General features: G+C 34.4%; 2 protein-coding genes across 5 annotated transcripts in view; one reads left to right on the top strand and one right to left on the bottom strand.

The window, feature by feature from the left end:
- LOC149804849 (spectrin beta chain, non-erythrocytic 5-like) overlaps positions 1 to 24,580 on the bottom strand; it is a 338,094-nt gene that overhangs the window by 175,359 nt on the left and 138,155 nt on the right. For all 4 annotated transcript variants that reach the window (XR_016416849.1, XM_089945259.1, XM_089945279.1 and 1 more), the window contains exon 20: positions 19,820 to 20,032. Coding sequence is in view for 3 of the 4 variants with exons in the window: in XM_089945259.1 (XP_089801385.1) it covers positions 19,820 to 20,032 (213 nt within the window). In the remaining variant the exon portion in view is untranslated. The remainder of the gene's footprint in view (positions 1 to 19,819; positions 20,033 to 24,580) is intronic.
- Positions 10,364 to 19,809, top strand: LOC149804851 (G protein-coupled receptor 161B-like). The gene is made up of 2 exons (XM_089945290.1): positions 10,364 to 11,259; positions 13,135 to 19,809. Exon 2 carries the CDS (start codon positions 13,164 to 13,166, stop codon positions 14,205 to 14,207), a length of 1,044 nt encoding a protein of 347 aa, XP_089801416.1. The 5' UTR covers positions 10,364 to 11,259; positions 13,135 to 13,163; the 3' UTR covers positions 14,208 to 19,809.

The following is a 24,580-nucleotide window of genomic DNA, read 5'->3' as shown; positions in this document are numbered from 1 at the left end:
AATCTAGTGGTGTACATTGGTGGTGTGACTGCAATAGCAGTATTTACGGTAGGAAACTGGTAAATTACACAATGAAACCAATAAGAAGGGACTCGGCAGATACTGTTTATGTCGCCAAGGTGGCAAATGCAGTGCAGTTATACTGTCGAAATGTGCCTGGAAACCATGGGTTGACTGGCCTAGGGGTGGCATAGTTAAAATAGTTCCCTGTGTTAAGGGTCAGTTGCATAGTTTCTATGGCAAGAACTGCTGGCGGTACAGAAAAATAATGAAAAGAGGCCATGTGGGTGTGCGGTTGATGGATATTTAGCAGGTTGTGAGATCTGTGGTCTTACCTTGATTAGAGAAAAATTAAGGTATAGAATGGACACATCAGGTTTTCTAATTTAAAACAGAAGTAGTATGGAAGTCTTTGGAAAGTTGGGGTAAACTTATGACTTCTAGGGTTTGACACCTCTCAGTCAAGTAAATACCCCTGGCTTGTAACAGTATTATACCTATGTCATATACCTACATTATATACCCATGTCCAATACCAATTTTCTATACCTCTTTCCTATACCTATGTCCTATACCAATATCTTCCACCTATGTCTTATGGCAACGTCTTGTAACTATATCCTATGGCAATGTCTTACACCTATATCCTGTGCATATGTTCTATAACAATATCTTGTACCTATATCCTATGGCAATGTCTTATACCTATGTCCTGTACGTATGTTCTATACCAATATCTTGTACCTATATCCTATGGCAACGTCTTATACCTATGTTCAACACCTATGTCATATACCAATAGGTACAACAGTGGTATCTATATGGACTGAGTTCTTTTGCATACCAGGGCCCAGCAAAGTGGAATTAATTGCCCACTGAACTTAGACACAAAGACACAGTGATCCCATTCAAGAGTGCTCTTAAAACTCACTAATTTCAACTGCAAGAACAAACTTAAAGACCTAAATAATGTTTCCTACCTTAAATATTTTCAACGTTTTTTATGTTTACTAATTTCATGGTATTTGTTTTTTGTAATAATATCATTATATGTTTTGTTATGTTATAGGTGTTGTCTAATGTTGTAAAGCGCTTAGAGCTTCTAAAAATCAGGCGCTATACAAAGTCATTATTACTATTATTATTATTATTATTATCTTGTACCTATATCCTATAACAATGCCTTGTACATATATCCTATGGCAATGACTTCTACCTATACCCTACATGTATGTCCTATACTAATATTTTGTACCTATCTCCTACAGCAATGTCTTATGTCTATGAACTGTACCTACATCCTATACCAATGTCCAATACCTCTGTATTATAGCAATGTCCTATACCAATGTTCTATACCAATATCCTATCACAATGTTCTATCCTAATGTCCAATAGTAATGTCCTATCCTAATGTCCTATAGCAATGTCCTATCTTAATGTCCTATACCAATGTTCTATCTTACTGTCCTATAGTGATGTCTTATACCAATGTTATATACCAATATCCTATCACAATGTTCTATCCTAATGTCCTATAGCAATATTCTATCATAATGTCCTATAGTAATGTCCTATAGCAATGTTATATCATAATGTCCTATACCAATGTTCTATCTTAATGTCCTATACCAATGTTCTGTACCAATATCCTATCACAATGTTCTATCCTAATATCCTATAGCAATGTCTTATACCAATGTCCTATCCTAATGTCCTATACCAATGTTCTATCATAATGTCCTATAGTAATGTCTTATACCAACGTCCTATCCTAATGTCCTATACCAATATCCTATCACAATGTTCTATCATAATGTCCTATAGCAATGTTCTATCATAATGTCCTATAGTAATGTCTTGTACCAATGTTCTATCATAATGTCCTATAGTAATGTCTTATACACATGTCCAATCATAATGTCCTATAGCAATGTTCTATCATAATGTCCTATAGTAATGTCCTATAGCAATGTTCGATCATAATGTACTTTGCCAATGTTCTATTTTAATGTCCTATACCAATGTTCTATCATAATGTCCTATAGCAATGTCTTATACCAATGTCCTATAGCAATGTCCTATCCTAATGTCCTATACCAATTTTCTATCATAATGTCCTATAGTAATGTCTTATACCAATGTCCAATTGTAATATCCTATACCAATGTTCTATACCAATATCCTATCACAATGTTCTATCCTAATGTCCTATAGCAATGTTCTATCATAATGTCCTATAGTAATGTCTTATACCAATGTCCTATAGCAATGTCCTATACCAGTGTTCTATCATAATGTCCTATAGCAATGTCTTATACCAATGTCCTATCCTAATGTCCTATACCAATGATCTATACCAATATCCTATCACAATGTTATATCCTAATGTCCTATTGTAATGTCTTATATCAATGTCCTATAACAATGTTCTATCATAATGTCCTATAGTAATGTCTTATACCAACGTCCTATCCTAATGTCCTATAGCAATGTCCTGTCCTAATGTCCTATACCAATATCCTATCACAATGTTCTATCATAATGTCCTATAGTAATGTCTTATACAAATGTCCTATCCTAATGTCCTATAGCAATGTCCTATACCAATGTTCTATCATAATGTTCTATAGTAATGTCTTATACCAATATCCTATCACAATGTTCTATCCTAATATCCTATAGCAATGTCTTATACCAATATCCTATCACAATGTTCTATCTTAATATCCTATAGTAATGTCTTATACCAATATCCTATCACAATGCTCTATCTTAATATCCTATAGCAACGTCATATACCAATGTTCTATCCTAATGTCCTATAGTAATGTCCTATACCAATGTTCTATATCAATATCCTATCACAATGTTTTATCATAATGTCCTATAGTAATGTCTTATACCAACGTCCTATCCTATCGTCCTATAGCAATGTCCTATCCTAATGTCCTATTCCAATATCCTATCACAATGTTTTATCATAATGTCCTATAGTAATGTCATATACCAACGTCCTATCCTAATGTCCTATAGCAATGTCCTATACCAATGTTCTATCATAATGTCCTATAGCAATGTCCTATATGTTCTATCCTAATGTCCTATAATAATGTCTTATACCAATATCCTATCACAATGTTCTATCCTAATGTCCTATAGTAATGTCCTATCCTAATGTCCTATAGCAATGTCCTATCTTAATGTTCTATAGTAATGTCATATACCAATGTTCTATCATAATGTCCTATAGTAATGTCCTATACTAATATCCTATACCTATGTCCTAAAGATATATAAAATTTTGAATACAGAAAACCTAACTTCGTCTATTAATGATGTCAGTACATTCAGGCTTTTCATGAATTACATATGTATTTCCAACTTTAACCATCTTCAAATTTCAATAATTCTTTTCTAAATGCACCCTTTAAACCCATAATAAAGGATGATCTAGAGTCTAATATTTATCCATATTTACAACAAATGTTACAACACAGGATTAATAAACATTTCTCTTACATTTGGAAAAACTGCTTTTCTCAACAGCAACAAATTTGTTTTTATTTTAACCTTTCTTATTTCTTTTCTTTCTTTTATCCCGCTGCCAGCCATTGAAAACTGCTCCAGTGGCCTAGTGGTTTGAGCATCTGCCTTGGAAGCGGGAGTTTGTGGGGTTCAAACCCTGGCCAAGTCACATCAAAGACTTACAAAAACGGTACTAACAGCTGCCTCGCTAGGCACTCAGCATTAAGAGGTTAGTGATAGGACTGGTCGGCCTGATGTCAAGATAATGTGACTGGGTGGGGCATCATGCCACATGTCTGCGGCATGATGCCCCAGTGCTAGACATCACTATAAACTGCCAAACTGCAGACATCGTAGCGATATGACTGAAAAATTGCTAAAGCTACGTTAAAAATCCTGATCACACACTCACACATGCAATTGTTTGACATGGCTATTCAGACACTTATATGCAACATCCACTGATCATATCAATGTAATTGCAAAGATCACCTGCTGCAACAGACAGAAATAACCACTTTGAAAACCAATCCATATTGTCCAGTACCTTGCTGTATTCCTAAATTAACCATTCTAAAAGCAAAGTTATCTGTCACCTGTTGCTAAAACAATTCTGCAGTTTAAAGGTTGTAACTAATGGAGTATTTGTGATGTATTGGCAGCACTTAAGTAAACTGAAATATATCAAATAATTAAGTTTTATTATCAGTTTAGTATGTATCTAGTTGATACACTCATTACAAATGGTTACACTTAATACAGCATTGAACAAAATTATTTTGATCGAATATGTCAAGGAATAGTGAACAATACTTCTAAATAAAAGTCACCACTAATTAGAGAAAACATATTTTAAATCTCGTTCTATTTGCTAATTGGTTTTAAGATGTACTTGTCCTGTTGGCAAGCATCTTGAAAAATCGGCAATGTCACTTGCCAACCCTTTACATGTCACTTCTATATAAAAGGGACAAGTGGAATTCTTGTACCCTGACAGTTCATGGGTGAGTAATTGCATGTACTGAAACCTTGACTAGACACTACAACTGAAGCCTCAAAAGAAATGTATGCAGTCCACTGGTCAAATTCCAATACTCATTCATGTGTGTGTTTTGGATTTTTTATGTAGCTTTAACATTATCAGTCATATTATACGATGTCTGCAGTTTGACAGTTTATTGTTATGTCTAGCACTGGGGCATCATGCTGCAGACATGTAACATCATGTCCCACCAGGTCCAATTATCATGACATTCACCGATTAAGTTTCATGATTCTAACTTAAACAGCACCCAATTAATGAACTTTAAAGGCAACTTCAACAAAATCACTGAAGCATGAAATACAGGTCAACGAGACCCCATTTTGCAATGACAGTATAGTACTTCTGCAGTGTGACAGTTTATAGTGATGATTTTAACACAAAAACTAAACATAGGCTAGCAAAGATGAAATACTGGAATTACAATGAGTTTCTTTAATTGTAATGGTGTGGTATTAACAGTGATGTGACTTATCATCAATTTTATAATTCTAGCATAAACTGCAGCACTCGAGATAAGAACATAAAAATTAACCCAAGTCAGTCAAGCATAAAATGAGCCATAGTGACCTACTTCTACAATGTTCATTAGATGCATACCCTAACCAAATCAAATTTATTTATTCTAGATATGATAGAATGTATATATTATGTAAATAACCCTTAATACATTAAACCTGACCCAGTAAAATGACTAAATTGTTTTTAATAGGTGTGGTACAGAGATATATAAAATATCAACTTCAATGACTCTAGCATGAACAGTTGGAAAAAAATTTAATCAAAGCCAGTGCGGTATGGAATATAGGTCACAGTGACCTACATTTGTGGTGATGGTGTGGTGCTTATCAAGATGCATCAACAGTTGCCAAGTTTCAGGAGTCTAGGTATAACAGTATGTATCAATCATGCAAAGAACCCATATAGGCAGAGCTGAATGCAAAAAACTTTAACCTAAGCTATCTAAATGAGGGTCACGCTGACTTTTCTTCTATGGGTGTTGTACTGAGATGCATGCCATTAACAAGTTTAATGATGATAGCATGAACAGTGCTTGAGAACTCAAAACAAAACTGTACCAGAGTCAATATTTAACATGGGTCACAGTGAGCTAATTTTGTAATGACAATGTATTCCTTCACAAGGTTTTGTGATTTTATGCTTTTTTCACATATGTTACTGGATGCGCAACTCCTACTTTGCTAAATGCAAAAAATTAACCTAAACCAGTGTGTGTGTGATTTAGATTTTTAACGTAGCTTTTAAAAAAATTCAGTTATATTGCTATGATGTCTGCAGTGTGGCAGTTTATAGTGATGTCTAGCACTGGGGCATCATGCCGCAAACATGTAACATGATGTCCACATTATCCTGACACCAGGCCGACCAGTCCTAACACTAACCTTTTAATGCTGAGTGCCAAGCGAGGCAGCTGTAACCTAAGCCAGTAAAATATGAAATTCACAGCACCCTTTTTCTTGCAAGGATATATAATACAGATACAGAAAATCCATGATTGAGAAGTAAACTTAAAACAGAAAGAGTGACCAAAATATGGGTCACAGTAGCTTACTTTTTTATGAGGGTGTTGTACTCATCAAGATAAAGTTTTATGACTCCTTGTATAATATAGGATATATACAAGGTGAAGAAAGAAAAAAGCAAGCTAAATGCAAATTTATCACCTAGAATGTACAATTAATGCACAAGTATGTATAAAGTTGGCCACATTCCCTGGGGGTAGGTGCTATGAAACCCACCCCCAATTGTTGCCAATGACCATTTGCTTTTATATGTGCAGATGCTAATGCAGACACTGACACTGGTGTCCATGCCAGGGAGTACAATCATTCTCCAGCTTTAAAAAAAACACAAGTCATTTGTATCTGCTGACACTGTGTTGGCACCAAGGTCATTTTGTTGATAATCAGTGTGCTTCACTTTGTTTTATTTGGTTTTATTTAAGCACTTCAAAAAGAGTCATACAGATTTACTGGCAATAGCTCATATATGGAGAACAGGTACTAATACTTTGTTGAATCTTCATCAAAATCATAAATCAAAATGCTATTCACTATTTCATTCTCACTGAAATTTTCAAGGTTACAAGCAAAAGGTCTTTACATTTATCTGATTTGTTTTAACAATACTTTTCAGACATAATTGGCTTTATCTTACTGAGGAAAAGGTGCCAAGTGTTTTCAACATGGCCACACTGAGTCAACCAATTACCAAGGGTGGCCTGGGCACGTATAAAACCTTCAGCCCTATTTATTACAAATCGGAAATTTACCAATGAAGCAAAATGTTCCTGTGATGTAATGAACTTTAGCAATTAAAAAGTCTGACTTGTAGAGTTTCATTCAACTCTGACCTGACTGAAAGATTAAGCAATGTACATGTTGTTTGGTTCATTGGTCTGGGTTCAATGCCATTTTTCTGTACATGATAGGCTAAACATGGTGACCAGTACATCTGGTGGAGGAACCTGGAGAAAACTCGGGTAAGAAAGAACTACTGGCTCACCGGAAGCCACTGGCAAGCTTTCTCACTTACCCGTATGGACTGAACCTGAGATCTGAACTTGAACCCATGCGGACAGAGGTGAAATAATTTACAAATAAAAGGTGTTAATTCATTTTCAAAAGCACCTTCATGAATCTAACTTAATCAATAATCCAGTAATTAATAATATACGTATACCATCTGACTATGTGAACAATTACAAAGGTATTTATTTGCTACTCCGTCAAGAACTGCTAACTGGCATTTGAACTTTAAACCTGCTAATGAATGTAGGCTGGTTAACATTTAAAGAGACTTATCAGTTTCTCCTGAAATCATTATTTAATAACCATCTGCAGCAGGTGTAGCCGTCATTACCAAGTAACATACATGTACACAAGTACAGCCTCCTGATGGCAGGTATATGGATATACTATAAGGACATAATTGCATGTTTCTTTAAAGCAACCAAGACATAGCATTTATTTCTTACTGAAAGGTAAGTTTGTTGTTTTATTTGAATTGATTTTTTTTTTCAATAGAAAAACTTTGGAAGAAGAGATTTACGTTATTTTGTGTGCATGTTCAAAACGTTACCACTGTCAACATTTATAATAAATTGTAACTTGGCAAGAGATAATACATTCTGCTGGCAAACTTGATGAATTGCATGCCAAAACAAGATAGACCTTGATATGCCATCACATAATACACGAGCAGATGAGGGTCTACGATGATTATTCTAGTATTTACTCCTATTAAACTGTAAAAACCCAGATCTGTTGGTGCATTATGTGACAGCAGATTTGGATCTTTACAGCTTACAGTTTGACTTGAAAACCAGCACATATGACACCAACAAAAATAACAATGACATGACAAATCAAGTGAATTAAAATATAGTCTTCTTTTAATATTCCCCATTACTTGTGTACCATTTGTAACTTTTATGTCTACAATTTGTATTAATTATTCATTTCAGGTGTACAAAATGTTCTAGCTAAAACAACACTTCTCATTTGTTAAGGTACCCGACATTTATATTATTTTAATAAGAAAAGATTTCTTTAAAGAAGAAATAAATTGAGAACAAAAAAATATTTATTTATTGGATTAACAGTATGTGGGAAACTTACATGCAACACAGGTGATACTCGCTATATGCCAATTTGATTTAGACACTTTAACTTTAATACATTTATAACGAAGAAATAATATTAAATTTGCACCGCTGTACTCATTTTTACGTCATCATTGGCACCATGTGCTGTGACTCACATGCAGCTCATGCATGTTCATATGCATGGATCTCTTCGCTCAACGAGAGCACAGTTACTTTCTTTTTCCGACAATTTCTATTTATGTCATAATATATATGGCATAAATCGAGCTTCACCTACCATAGTCACCATTATACTTGTAAGCAGATCTGATTTACATTACAGATCGTGGTTTGTCATTTCATAATGTGCAGACAGATCAGGGTCTAAGTTGTGTGTTCTGCTAATTACTCCTAACAAACTGCATAGACCCAGATCTGCCAGAGCATTAAGTGACAGCAGATTTGAGTCTGTGTAGTTTGCAGGTGGACTGGACTTATAAGTTGAGTATATATGGTATTGAATGGATGGGTTATGCATGAGAAATGAAAAGCTATATTGATAGAACCAGTTCACGGCCAACACTTCATGATGCCAAACTCTGAATGAATAGTAGAATCTAAAAGTGCTTTGAGGTACTTGATGGAGAACTGTAGAAACTGAAGTAAAAACTAAGCACTGCTGTGATGCCACAGTTCATGTACTAGACGGAGAATAGTCACACTAAGAAACTTAAGTAGAAACTAAGAACTGATGTGATGTCAAACATTTTAAGTACCTAAAGGAAAATAGTAGAAAACACAATGGAAAATAAACAGTGACGTGATGTCAAACATTTCATGTACTTGATGGAAAATAGTAGAAAACAGTAGAAACTAGGCACTGATGTGATGTGAAACATTTCATGTACTTGATGGAAAATAGTAGAAAACAGTAGAAACTAAGCACTGATGTGATGTCAAACATTTCATGTACTTAATGGAAAATAGTAGAAAACAGTAGAAACTAATTACTGAGGTGATGTCAAACATTTCACGTATTTGACGGAGAGTACAAACTCAAATAGAAACTAAGTGCTTATGTGATGTCAAACATGTCATGTACATGATGAATCACCAGAGCATGTTTAATGTTTTGATATTTAACTGGCAGGTCGGCAGGGTCAAGTGGTTTATCAATTTTCCTTTACATCTAAATTGTGGTAAAGGGGTCCTGGGTGGCCGAGTGGTCTAAGGCGCTAGATTTTACAGAGCACTGATGTCTCTCCTCTGTCTGCGAGGGTTTGAGTCTCGGGCTCAGGCAGTGTTGGTACGGAAGAAAGCCAGTAGCTTCTGTGGGTAGGTGATTCTTCCCGGCATTTTTCCTCTGCCAGATAGACTGTGCCGATAAATGGCATTAAACCCAAAATTGCAACTTAAATTGTAGTAAAGTAAAAAGGGCTTTGTAATTCAAACAATATTCAAATTTCTTGAAGCTATAAGACAACTTTTGCAAATAGCTACTAATGTCAAATAGAAATAAATGTCCTACTTATTTGTTTCAATAAATGAAGCCACACTTGTCTACTTTTAAAACTAATGACAGGCGTACATGTCCATTATTCGATAATTAGTGAAGGCCCTATATGTCTAATTCTGAAATTAATGAAGACCCCCCCCCCATCCCAAGTCCATTGTTTAAAATATTAGTGATGCCCTTGTGTTGTTCTTTTTAAATTAGTGACGGCCCTGTGTCCGTTATTTAAAATATTGTGAAGGCCCTATATGTCTAATTTTTAATTACTGAAGGCCCTATATGTCCTTCTCATTTAATTTCGGCCTGATGTATATATATTTTTTTCTTCTTCAAATTAGTGAATCACTAAATGCCGGTTTTCTTCTGGTAAAATTTGTATTTGTACAAACAAATGGAAACAAAAGAGAATTTACCAAAAACTACAAATTTGTTTCCAAGTCATTAAAGTTAGCTGTCTCAATACAGAAGCCGATCTATTTTCGTGCAATCGTAGTCCCATTTCTCGTCCGATTTAGAACAACACTGAGCACCAGAAGAGAAGTCTGTTTAGCTCTTTGGTGGATTATGGTAGCATACTTGTATACATACGGTATAATTCTGCCTCCTAGTATGTTACAATAGGAAACTAACAGTTAGAGCTCGAGTTCTCACGGTTATCAACTGAACTGCTGCTGCAGTTCAACAAGCAAGGAAGATTAGAGACAAGTTTCCTGTGATGTTGCCGTCAAAACAATGCCTGAAGCCATCAAAGACAGACGTCGACTTTCCTTCCGGTGATGTGTATGACTAATTGTTGCCCGAAACAATCTTATTTCTGCTACATATATGTTAATTGAAGCTCTTATTTCGTTTTGTTGAAAACAAATAAAAAAAAACAGCAAGTGTGTTTGCAAAGGGACCAGCATGTTTTGCTTCATAACCGAACCTGAAACGAAAGTTATTAATGGTGTTGGGATTAAGTTGGTGACTGACAGTAACGATATTGGAATGGGATTATCCTTCCCAACCCGTTCTAAATATTTCTATATTTATGTTAGGGTCACAGACACTTGATTCTGGGAAACTAATGTGTACACTCATCAATTGGCTGTTAATTGGTGAGTGTACACATTAGTTTCTCTGACTCTAGTGCCTGTGGTTGGGGTGTAGTCCAGGGTCAAAATCAACGGACTTTCGAGATATTGGAATTCGCCTTCACCTAGAGAAAGCCAGATTCATGGAGCATCTGTCAGCTATGTTTTTGTTGGCATTATATGACTAAAATAACGTGACTATTCGACCTCTGATGTCATGGACACATAGGTTGAGAAATTTGTTTATTCGTGTGACTAGCAATGCAAATGTCCAATACCAGGTCAAATTTCATCAACACTGTAGTTTCTTCTCATCTGTCAACGGATTAAAAGACAGAGCAAACGTTATACTAATAAATGCTGAGACCTAATGGAGATGAACAAACTGACTTTCAGACAAAAGTAACCAAATAACTCTTAAAAACCAATAGAAGGGGCAAAAAGGACCAAGAGCCTGGAGGGAGAGGAGTTACAGGCCTGAGTTCCAATCCTAAAGGTATAAAACAACTATAACAATTACAGCGAACAAGACCACAAGCAATATCGTTCAAAATTCTTTTTTTTAAAAACAGAAAAATATATACTATTATTACTATTTTTCTTATATACTCATAAAACCCCCAAAACAAAAATGGAGGACAAGGAAATAAAACTTAAAACGAAGTCACGAATTATACTTCACGATTAGACCAAAATGAAGTCACATCTCAAAGTCCAAACCAGTATAAATATGCTGGGATGGGTCTAAGGGGTGCCAACATCATCGTTATTACTGAGAAAATAAATCGTCTATCGATTTCATGCAAGTTTGGCTTGACAAAAGGCCGTTTAAGCGTGTTTGGTCAGCTACTAAGCGGCTACCGTATGCGAATTCCAACTTTTCAATAAGTAATTGGCTCCGACTCCACACACGACAGCATTAATGTTAAAATGCCTAAAATGGATGGAAACGGGGGCTAGGGATTACATTACCGTCACTATGTTTATTTCTGATGAAATCTGTTATTAACGCAGCTTGTGTTAATGTCAGAAATGCAATAATTTCATTTTCTTTCTCTAAATTAGTGTTTACAACATAATTTTCCTTACTTTATTCAAATGACAAACCGTGCATTGAAGATACTGGTTAACTAACATTTGTACCAGTAAAATTTGCCTTGTACCAACCTTTTCCATCCTTGCCGGTACAAAATACTGGTAGCTGCATAACCCTTGCAGAATATCTGGTTATTAATATTTTTAATTTAGCAAAACCCTACAGGTTATGTTTGCAATCATTGTAGGCCCCACTTCTCTAAGCCAATTTTCAAAGTAGTGATGGTCCAACATGTCTGTTTTTGAAATTAGTGAAGGCCCTACATTTCTATCGGTAAAATTAGTGAAGGCCCTTGATACTTATTTTCAACATGCCTTTATTAACAGTAACATTTCAAATTTATGCTGTGCACATATTAAGTTATTAGCATTCTTACCCAAATAACTTTTACAGTGGCCTAAAATATCTTCCAGTCACGTAATAAAGAAAAATGAGAAATATCTTAAATTTTTTTTCTTTAAATGTTAAAACAAAACCCAGAACTGTGCTATTAAATTCAATAAATTAATGAGAAAAATGCATGTAAACTTCTTTGGTCCTTACTCTTTTACCTGGAAAAAATTGTGAATCATGGCATTTTTGTTTCTTTTGGTTAGAAGGAAATGGATTGCAAATCATGAAACCAACTATAAAGTCTGACATCATTAATCATGTACACCTGTCTAGCATGTCTCATTTCCAAAGTCTGACATCATTAATCATGTACACCTGTCTAGCATGTCTCATTTCCAGTCTGACATCATTAATCATGTACACATGTCTAGCATGTATCATTTCCAAAGTCTGACATCATTGATCATGTACACCTGTCTAGCATGTCTCATTTCCAAAGTCTGACATCATTAATCATGTACACCTGTCTAGCATGTCTCATTTCCAAAGTCTGACATCATTAATCATGTACACATGTCTAGCATGTCTCATTTCCAAAGGTGCAAATATAATATCAGATATTAGTGAAACTATAATATCAATTAATGTAATTGAATTAATTTGTCAATAAATGCAGTGTCAAAAAATAGAGAAACAGCTGCAATGCCTATTATACATAACTTAAACACGTACATATAATTAACAGGGCAGAGACTGTTCTAAAATTCTCCTACTTTCAAATTCTACTTTATTTTAGCAAGTCCTTTAAGTATTGTTTTAATGTTCTCTTCAACTGTTTGTATGTAACAGTGTGTGCATGTTTAAATTTAACCCCAAGAATGTTCCAAGTCTGTATTTTTAAATAAAATGTTCAATAATATTTATTCATTACTTTAATTGTAGTTTGGATTTGCGGAAACTAGCTGGTCAGCATGGATGCCGCCAACAGCACCAACGTTTCTAATCAAGGTCTAGAAGAGAACACTGACACCACTCATAGGACCCTGACCCAGATAAGTTTAGCCTCTGCTGCTTTGACCATTGTCTTGATAATGGCTATAGTTGGGAATCTGCTGGTCATCTTGGCAATCTACAAACATCCAAGTTTGCGCGAGGAGCAGTCAAATCTTCTTATCGTTAACCTCAGTATAACGGACCTTGCCAGTGCCATCTTTGTTATGCTTAGTGCCTTGATCTCACTTATTGCAGATGAATGGGTTTTCAGTTCTACATTTTGTGACATAATCTGTGCCCTAAATTACTGTCTGATCATTGTGTCTATGTTGACCCTTTGTTTTATTGGGTATGATCGGTATCAGGCAGTGTCTTTTCCTTTAAGCTACAATGTAAAAGTGACCAAACAGAAAATATTAGCCATGATTTTGTACAGCTGGTTTCAAGGAATCTCATTTTGCTGTGTTCCACCACTGTTAAACTGGATACAGTATGACTACTGGGAAGCAATTTGTGCCATCCAATGGCACAAGGAGTACAGCAAAGCCATCTACTATGTTGTTGTGGCCTTTTTAATGTGTTTTCTGATTCCTGGACTAATCCTATTAGTGTGCTATTTTCACATTCTACGCCAGGTTAAGCAGAACTCATTACAAGTCAGTGTACTTTCACCTGGGCCTAACAGCCAAGAAAGGAAAGTACATCTAAGGAATACCAACTGTAAAACCATTATCAGTTTACTCATTGTCGTACTTGCTTATTTCATATGCATGACTCCCTTTAGCGCAACAAAACTGCTTAAAGTTTCTTTCACAAATAAAAAAGTAGTTCCACATGAAGTCAACCTCATGGCAGCGATTTTTGGTTATATTTCCTGTGCTATTAATCCTCTCATTTATGGAATTTTCAGAAAGGATTTTAGAAATGCATACAAAAGGATCATAAAAATGTGTTCTCAGTCTACTAACAGTTGGATCAAATCATCTAGAAGATTCAGCAAGACAGCCGAGACATCACTTTGACTAAATTTCTTATGGAGACATGTTTACAACGAACTTGGCGCAAATACTCTCATTACTCACAGAACTGGAGATAGGAGTCAGTTACTTTCCCATGTCTATTAGATACTGTCACCTGAAAACCTTGTCCAACAAATATCTTCTCTTTTCTTAATAACTTAAAAAATAGTCAACCAATAAATAGGTTTTATTATATATGTGTGAACTATAGAAACTAACTGGTGGAACAATTTTCATATTCTGTTCATTCCTATATTTTCACATGTCAAAACTATTTTTATGTTTTGACATGTTAAAATAAAAGATATCCCATCATGCTATGCAATGCTTGATTGCGTGTGTCTACAGAAGTTACACCTGCAGCAGCAAAAATGAGCACTTTGTAAGCCAGAACAAATAAACATAAACTGCATTACCTTTCAGGCACGGAAATTAATTTTTGCTTAAGAAATCTGACTACATGTCATTCATGTCTTCCTGAAGTTATTTATTTCCCTTATTTCCTTGACAACAATGATAAACACACCCAGTGATGCATTGCTGAATCAGACTTGCTTTGTTTCCACATAGGATCAGACAGTTTACCAAATGCCAAAAAATGTATTTTGCTGTGCCTGATTAGGTAAACCCATTCCTACTGCTCTTTTAAGTCGTGGATATTTATGTGATCAGCCTATGAAAGTGCAATGAATTTATGTGTGCGTGTGTGTGATTTGGATTTTTAACGTAGCTTAAATAATTTTTAGTCATATCGCTACAATGTCTGCAGTGTAGCCGTGTATAGTGAAGTTTAGCACTGGGGCATCATGCTGCAGACATGTTACATTATGTCTCACCCAGTCACATTATCCTGACACCAGGCCAACCAGAGTCCTAACACTGTGGTTAATTTATGAGAGATGGGGTAGGGATGTTGTGCCTAAAAGTGAGTTTAATTATCTAATCTTTGATGTGGGAGCAAGTTTACTAGATAATTAAAAAAATTATTTTCCTATGTAAATACCAGATATATTTCATCTAACAGTGGTATCAAAATTGATGTATTTTAATTTTATACACTATCTCTACCCACTAGCCCTAATGACCACTGGCCTTCATTTTTTTTTTTGTTCATTTAACTGGGTGACACTTATGTTACCAATCCACACATTTTGATACAATATGAATTTAGTTTGTATGCAAAAGAAACTGAAGAATAATGATGGACAGGTACAGCAGGTAGTCAAACCCTTTTTTGAAAATGCAGAGAGATTTTGTCTTGCTTTGTCATTCGTAAGCATTTTATGAAAAATTCCTGAGAAACACACAAAGCAAATTGATGGGCACTAAAGCAGGCTATCAACTTGAATTTCCAGAATAAAATACTTATAGAGAGAATTGGTGGTGTTCCTGAAAATATGATGGATGCTGACAAAGCAACTTTAGATTTCAAGATTTATTAATGAAATTCTTCAACCTGTCTGGGGCAACAACCCATACAAGATACTCGTGGCTATAAAAGCTGGAATCCAGTGTAACATAAGAGAAAATGGGATTTGACTCTGCTGAAGGGTATACTGTTTTATTAATTTTAAAAACACATTTTGAGATTCTTTTATGAAGGTTTCATCCCATTTCAATGGAAAATGCAGAACTACAATAGGAAACTGGAACATTTTGATATTTCTGAAATGCTTTTGTTTATTACAACTTGAAAGCTTTGAGGTTTAAAATAATGGATGAACAGATAAATTTTAATTATTTATTAATACTTGTATCAAGTCAAACTAGACCTAGATATTCATAATTCAGTTGCTATGTCTCATAATTAAAACATGTTGGTTTAGAGGACAAATGGGTCACAATCAGGAGCAGACATAGCAATAGTAATACATGACATCAGTAAGTAACCCTGATGTAATATTCTTTGGGAAATAGTAACAAGGCTGTAGGCAACCAAACCATGGATGACATCAGCAAGTAACCCTAATGTAATATTCTTTGGGAAATAGTAAAAGGCTGTAGGCAACCAAACCATGGATGACATCAGTAAGTAACCCTAATGTAATATTCTTTGGGAAATAGTAAGAAAGCTGTAGGTAACCAAACCATGGATGACATCAGTAAGCAACCCTAATGTAATATTCTTTGGGAAATAGTAACAAGGCTGTAGGCAACCAAACCATGGATGACATCAGTAAGTAACCCTGATGTAATATTCTTTGGGAAATAGTAACAAGGCTGTAGGCAACCAAACCATGGATGACATCAGTAAGTAACCCTAATGTAATATTCTTTGGGAAATAGTAAGAAAGCTGTAGGTAACCAAACCATGGATGACATCAGTAAGCAACCCTAATGTAATATTCTTTGGGAAATAGTAAGAAAGCTGTAGGTAACCAAACCATGGATGACATCAGTAAGTAACCCTAATGTAATATTCTTTGGTAAATAGTAACAAGGCTGTCAAAGTTGAACAAGCATGTACAGTCAACATGTCAAAGTTGAATAGTAGATATGAGGTGAAAGCATTTGATTTCATGAGCAAGATGAGTACAACTTATGTCCAAACATGTTTACAAAGGTAATAGCGATTGGACATGGTGTTGAAATAGAAAAGTGGCTATTATTAGAAACAGAAACTATTCTAAGCAGAGCGTGTCATAGGCTTGTGATTCCTATCCAACACAACAAGGGTTGAGGGAAGCTAGAGACTGGTAATGAAATGGCTACATTATATTTAAAAACTTTTTCAAGATAAGCATTGTGTACGAATTTTTCATTAATGTTTGCAAATATAGTAATTTTTCATGCAATTCAAGAATGTTTACTTTAAGATCTAGGCTTAAGAAAAAAAAAGCATTCAAAATTCAAATTTTTATATGCATTCAAGTTATGAACAATAATTTAATTTCCAAGCACTTAGTCTAAACTGTTGGTGAGTGCACAAGATGATACCCAAATTTAATGAAGGCACTTTTGATCAATGTAAACTGTGTTATTAGAATGAATTCCAAGTGTTCCACGCATATCTGAAATGACAGTACATGATAACTTTTGAGAACACTCTATCAAGCCGAGCCATATAATCAAACCCACCCTGAATTAGTCCCGGACAGTGAGTTATTTCAAGCATTCTAAAAGGCATGATAAACATCTTAATCTTGCCTGGTATTGTATCATTCTTTTGTGGTGTTTACAAAATACCCCACCAAATTTATAAAGTTCAGTTATGTATATAAAAAAAGAAGAAAAATACCCAATTTATTATTTACTAATTTAGAGCTCTGAATGAAAAAAGTAATTATTTCTCAATCAAAACAAATATAGAAAATATTTGCATTACACGATGTGGCAGTTTCGGAACATTTAATAAACCATTCATTTCAGCAAGGCATGACTTTTATCGAGTTTTCTGTTATATAAATGGGATTTTGTGAATAAACATACATATTTATTATATAAAAAGAGAACTTACTTTTACCTACAAGTATTTCAGTTTGTTTTCTATTGTGCACTTTTATTTAATTTTTCTGTGTTAAATGGAATGCATGAATATTGTAAAGGTTTAACCAACCATGAAGTCGTTTCAACTGTGCCTAATTATACCTGGAAAATATCATTTAATGAATACCAAATAACAAGTATAAAATTATACATATATTTCCTACAAGTCTGCATCTTTGGAAGGGAAATCAAGAACATATAGCAAAGATGACAAAATTAATCTGGGTAAATTATTTCTAATCCAAAACTAATACTATTGTCTATAATGTGATAATTATAAAGCTGTCAGTGAAAACTACTTTTAACTTCATAATTGTGATTAAAAAATAAACAATTTTATTTAACTTGTTTTTCCTAAAAATTATTTTGCCTTGCACATGGTGAGATTTCTGTCAAATGCCTTGACTTTCATATTTCCACCATACTGACTACAGAGTTAAACTTTTGTAGATAAGTTTCTTTTTTTCAAACTTAAGTTATTCTGCACGATTCTTCTACATTCAGACATTGTCACCCCTGTAGTTCTTCAACGCATGGAAATGATTTCATGCCATTACACTGAAGATGACATTTAAAACTGTATTGATTTTCTAGATATGACATTGATATTTTCACATGACATTTTCACAGGGAAGAATATTTGTATCCCTGACCCACAATAACACTGTATAGCCTGTAGATATGCTTGCCACTTATAATGTCATTACAATTTACAAAAATAAAAGGAGCCGAATAAAATAAGTCATAAAGCTCATTAATAGCTGAATGCAAATTGAACATAGTGTTCTGCATACTAGTAGTCATTCCAATTTACTAATGCTTATTTGTTAACAAATGAAGTGTAATACTAGTCCAAACCATGCGTGAAACAGTACTTTGCAGATGTGACATGAATACACGACTACCTGTAATATGGTCAAAATCTTGTCTATCTGAAAATAACGCAGAATAATCTCCAAACGATGAAATAGTTTTTAAACCTAGAAAAGATTATTATCTTGTATTTTATGAAGATTTCTGAACATGAATTTGAAGTTTATGGAAGAATTTGTTGGTAAAATACAGATTTCGTGACTACAGTACAAACTGCATAATATGGCCCATAAAGTAATGTCTGATGATTTCAAATGGATTTGACTGTGTTTAAGTACTCAGCTTTTGTGACGTCTAAATGATGCTTTTATACAAAAGAAACAATTTTTAAGATGGTTTGTTCAGAACTATGTATTCTGCATTTTTTTCATTTCTGCATACATGAACAAAATATTTAGTTAACCAATTTCAGAATCCACCCATTTGAGAAATTACGGAAGATCTTAAATCTGTTCTTTTAAAAAAAAAAGATTATTTTTTTGGTAAAGGTATCAGTCACACTCATTTTGAATTTATTCTGTATTTCAAACTGTCTCTTTACTTTTAAAATCCAAACTATAATTTTGTAACAATAATCTTCAACAAGATGATCATAGTGTTCAGATCAAGTCCACATTCAAATGAAAATCTTCAAGTGAAACCTTAAAAAAATTGGTGACTGATGGTTTATATTGCAGCGCTGCTGTTCAAAATGTGACACATGTTTTGCACTAGCACTATAAGTGGCACGAAAAAAGCCAGATATTATCCAATATTGTTCACATGGATGACATGTTTAACAGTGTTATCAGCTGCAACCACATTTTCCCGGTCTGAGCCAAGATAGGATTAGTCTGATATTAGATCATTTTCAACTCGGATAATTCTTTACGTGTCTCTTCCAATTCACACTCAAACCAGACCAAAAATATCTCATTTTATTTTGACACATGAAAAAAAGAAAAGGTCTTCATACCAATACATTTGTGGATGGAAACAAATAAGAACATGCATGCTTAATGGTAGAAACAGGCAGGTCTCACTATGCTTTAAAAAACTAGTAATGAAACTGTCAGTTCATATACCTTGCCCTAACCATTATAAATAAAAACTGAACTGAATGTGTGAAAAAGGAGAAAAGTTAAACTATGATTTTCAAAACTTGATATCTGGGAAGTACATAACAAAATTAGTGCTTTTGTAGCAAGATGCAGAAACTGATAAAATCTGGTGTTACATTAAAACAGTGCAGCAAGGGAAATGAGTACCAGACTTACCTCCCCTTTCTCCGTCTTCAAGCCCTGCCCACGATATGCATACATGGCTGTGACCTGAGGGATCTTCCTGGTTTCCACAATGTCCTGCATGACCTCACGTTCAACAATTTCTTCCACCTCCACCTCCTGTGGAACCTCAACAATCTCCTCTTCCAAGTCATCCTCATCAAACTTCTCCCCATTTTCTACTGGCATCAGCTTGTCTGGAGAGATCTAGAGCACATAAAAAACTTATTGTTAGCAGCATATAATTTGACATCCTCATTTATTGCAAATATTGATTCTTTTAAAAAAAATCCACAACTGAACTACCTTCTGGACAAATATTATGGATAGAGAAAATGTATGTATCTGAATTCATGCTGTAGTAAATTGTGTTATAATGGGGTTTCACTCTATAAAGTTTTTAACATTAACTTCAGAAGTGCTGGGTTGTGTTTACAAGTCACATGACCATGTTACCTATGCTGCCATATTTGTGTATGCTGAATTGTTTCATAACATGTACGTCTTAAGCCAAATAACTACCACAAAACTTGCATTTATATTCTGATTGGGGATAAATTGTATTAATGTGATGCATATAGGCATGGAGATTGCTGACAAGAAAATAAATTCGTAAACTTTATGTATTAATGGTTACCATATTACCAAATAGGGAATAGAGTGGAAAAATATTTGTTGAAGAATCAGTGTGTGTGTGTGTGTGTGAGAGATTTGGATTTTTAATGTAGCTTGAACATTTTAACAAGAAAGAATCAAATATAATAAATAATTTTCCAACAAAATCTAATTATCCAAAACATGTACATGGACAGTTAAATGGCTGTATACATATCATGTATAACCTCTGTCCATTATTTCTAGGTCAATGCTTAAACATTCAAATTTTCTTTCAAACCTATCCATACATTTTAGTATGTTATAATATACATTTCATTATGTTATAATATTCAGTTGTTGCAATAGTTCTGTAATAAAAAACCCACATACAAAACAAGACTCTGTTGAATTACTTTTTCTTAAATGAAAAAGGACAACCAATACAGCTCATACAGAAATGGTAAAACTTCCAAGATTTACTTTTGTTGCCATGGCAACCAAAATTAAAGTTACATTAAATGAAAGAACTAAGATGATGTGGTGTGTATTACTAAAAACTCTACTGGCAGAATCGTTTATCAAAAAAAGCCCAGCATTCATTCTTCAACAAAAAAAAACTTATGTTCAACCTGTCTTTTATAATCAACCTGTCTTAATTCACCACTATATTTGTGTGTAATGAAGATACAGTAGATGTATATGAAGGCAATCAAACTTTAGCAGTGTAATGGAAAACTAATCTTCTTATCTAAAATTTGCTTCAGCACAGATGTCTCACAGATTTGAATAACAAAAATAGATGTAATTTCTACTGCTAGCAAGAATCAATTTGACAAATATATGCAAGTCAGGTACGTATAATGAATTCCATTAAACCCAATTTGTAGTTATACTAATATATCGACTGTAATGCAGGACAAATGTTTAAAAAGATATATTTTTAATCATAGATTTCAAGACATAGGATGATGTCATATTAAAGAAAGTTTTTGTTTTTGCCAATTCCATTAATGAATTTTCCGTACTTCTTAACTTTTTATATATATATATATATATATATATATATATATATATATATATATATATGAACTGAATGCATATCGCGAGTAATACAGATAAAAGGTGTTCGTGACTGGTTTTAAAAATAGATAATTTATTGATCTATGAGCAGAACAAAATTTGTACAATAATAATAATAATAATAATAATGCTTTATTTATAGAGGGTGACTCATTAGTCAAGGACTATTCTCCCTTGAGGCCCTCTTAAGGATAGTATAACAGTGCATATCATGAAGATAGTAATAATTACTGTGTATTTTAACATGTTTAGTATTAAAATACAAATTCCATTATCTATTAGAAACACATACTTGCTCATGCTATCTCTTCTTAAATACTGTAATAATATTTTCAGCAGATTTTACATGTAGTGGAAGCTTGTTCCATAGAACTGTACCAGAGTATTGGAAGCTCTTTTTAAATCGCTGTTCTTGGTTTTGGTGCTTGAAGGTTTCCATGTGATATTGATCTCAACTGGTATTGTGTTGAAAAAAGCTGGAATAGGTCCTGAAGATACTCTGGTGCCATTCCATGTTGACATTTATATAAAGGAACTGCCTTGTGAAAAATCTATCATATATTGTGAACCATTTGAGTTCTGTAAATAATGCTTTTGAGGGATGATCAATAGATGCATCTAAAATTATGTGTGCTGCTCATTTCTGAAGTTTATAAATCCTATCAAGCTCAGGTTTAGCAGTTTCCCCATATATTTGAACAATAATCCATTGTTGGAAGAATATACGATTTGTAATATATATTTTGAGTTTCTATAGGTAAATATTTCTTGATTCTGCTGAGTAGAGCAATTTTAGATGACAGTGTTTTACAAAAAGCTTATCAATATGGTCATAATACCTTTACTTACAACTCAAGGTGTTATCATATTACATATTCTATGGTTAAGCTAGTTTAAGCACAGCTATTAAAGATCAATTTTGAACTACATATGTATTTTTCAATCCTTTTCAGCTTCCACAGATCTTTAAGTTTTTACAGTAATACTGTCAGGTAGAGCAGTTTTATCACAGCCATAAGTTGGAGTCCAGTCTCATCAGAACATAGCGGTGTATTGCTTTTCAGTTAAAGGTGGTATGAATCAGCTAAGAGCTGCCAGTGAACTTTCAAAGCAGCCAATTAATGTCAGCCCTTTGATTTTCACAGCCAATTAATGCCTAATGATGCAAGCATTTGTTACTGTCAGCTCTGAGTTTGCCGCACTTTGGCTGGGGGCTCTTAGGGTACTTGTGTATGCAAGTGCTAATGATTGGCAGGTATTCTTTGGGTGCAGTGGTACTAAATAGACTGTTAGGTCTGAAAATTGCTATTTTATTGAAAGTACTGGCATTTACATAATTTTTCTATGATTGATAATGCATCAGAGACACAAGATGGGTCATGTTTTCAATTAAAATTATTTTGTAAAGTGCATTTATTACCTAAATGTTGCTGTGTAATATATTATAGACATTACTGAGATTAAATTTGCACGGGCAAGCTTTCAGTCAATTTGTGGCCTTTTAAATCTACAGATTAACCTGGATTCAAAATTGATTTTCTATTCAAGTCAATATCCTTGGCAACAGCGGGTCAACAATTTTTCCAACAATTATTTTTAGGATAACATTTCTTATTATTAGTTAAATAAATGTGCATTCCAAATGCACTGGTTTTAAAATTAGGGTAGGCAAGTCTTTTTTTTTTTAAAAAAATCTATATTTAATGTAAAACAAATTATTTTTACCATGGGGGATTTTGTTGTTGTGGGGTTTAACGCCATTTTTCAGCACACGATAGGCTATGCATGGCAGCCGGTATTAATGGTGGAGGAAGAACCCGGGAAAACCCCGGAAAGAACCACCAACCCACGAGAAGCTACTGGTAAGTTTTCTCACATACCCACATTGGCCGAATCCTATACTCTAACCCACGCAGACAGAGGTAAGATGGCAGTGATCTGTAATGAGAGCACTTTAGACCACTCGGCCACTTGGGGCCCCACCATGGGGGAAAAAAGTGAGTTGGCAATGAGAAACACAGACAGTCAACCAACCAGAAACACAATATTGGGAGGGGGCCTATTTTCCTCTGTAACTTCATAATTCTCAAAACATTTTAGGAAAAACAAGAAATGCAATCTGCTTTATATGTTCAATGATCTGCTACTTACAAACCTCTAAGGAAAACACACACACACACCCCAAAAAAATATCTAATTCCAATAATGGATGTTAGGCTAATGATTCATACACTGCTGAGTGAACAATATTTTGCTGCTCTTTGAATGGGTTTACTAAGTAGTTTTTAATTTCTTTTGCTCTCTTTAAAATTTTCTTTAACATTACACAATGGACAGAGAGAGGAAGTAGAGCAAAACCAACTTAATAGCACAGGTAGGGCCTTTTTCTCTGTTTCTCTCCATCCCTCATTCTCCTCTCCAACAAAACAATGTGTCAGAGAAGTGGAGCAGTGACATCTATTTGCTACTGATGTGGCTACTCAAAGTCACCACCCTGCCACCCCCAAAACTTGAATGGTTTGTCCCTTTTCAGATAGGTCACAACTATGAATTTTGGAGGTACAAAGTATCTTCAAAGAATGTCAGACTCAAATATAAACAACCTTTAAGACAAGTTTGAGCTGCAATCTTGTGGAACTTTAACTATTTTACTGCATTTCTCAACCTTTTTGGTTAAAAAAAACCCACTTGGGTAGGAAATTTCTAATTATTAAGGTTGATCTCGGTGACCCATTTAAAACAGCATGGTGACCCAGTTTGAGGTTGTAACCAATGGATTAAGAACCAGTGATGGCTGGTTCTAGGGGATGGCTGTGTCAGACCATCTGCATATCCATCCAATGGGACAAGCATGGGATTGATATGGAAAATAATGTCATAATTCTCAGTAGGCTGAAGCCAATGTGGGTATGTGAGAAAGCTTGCCAGTAGCTTCTTGTGGGTCGGTGGTTCTTTCCGGGGTTTTCCCGGGTTCTTCCTCCACGATTTATACTGGCCACCATGTATAACCTATCTAATTGTGCTGAAAAAATGGCGTTAAACCCTACAGCAACAACAATATGTAGGCTGAAATGGTCA

The sequence above is a fragment of the Sinohyriopsis cumingii genome, chromosome 2 (genome assembly GCF_028554795.1).
Source record: "Sinohyriopsis cumingii isolate HCF-2022 chromosome 2, ASM2855479v2, whole genome shotgun sequence".
NCBI classification, from domain to species: Eukaryota; Metazoa; Mollusca; class Bivalvia; order Unionida; family Unionidae; genus Sinohyriopsis; species Sinohyriopsis cumingii.
This window is presented reverse-complemented; position numbering and strand designations above follow the sequence as displayed.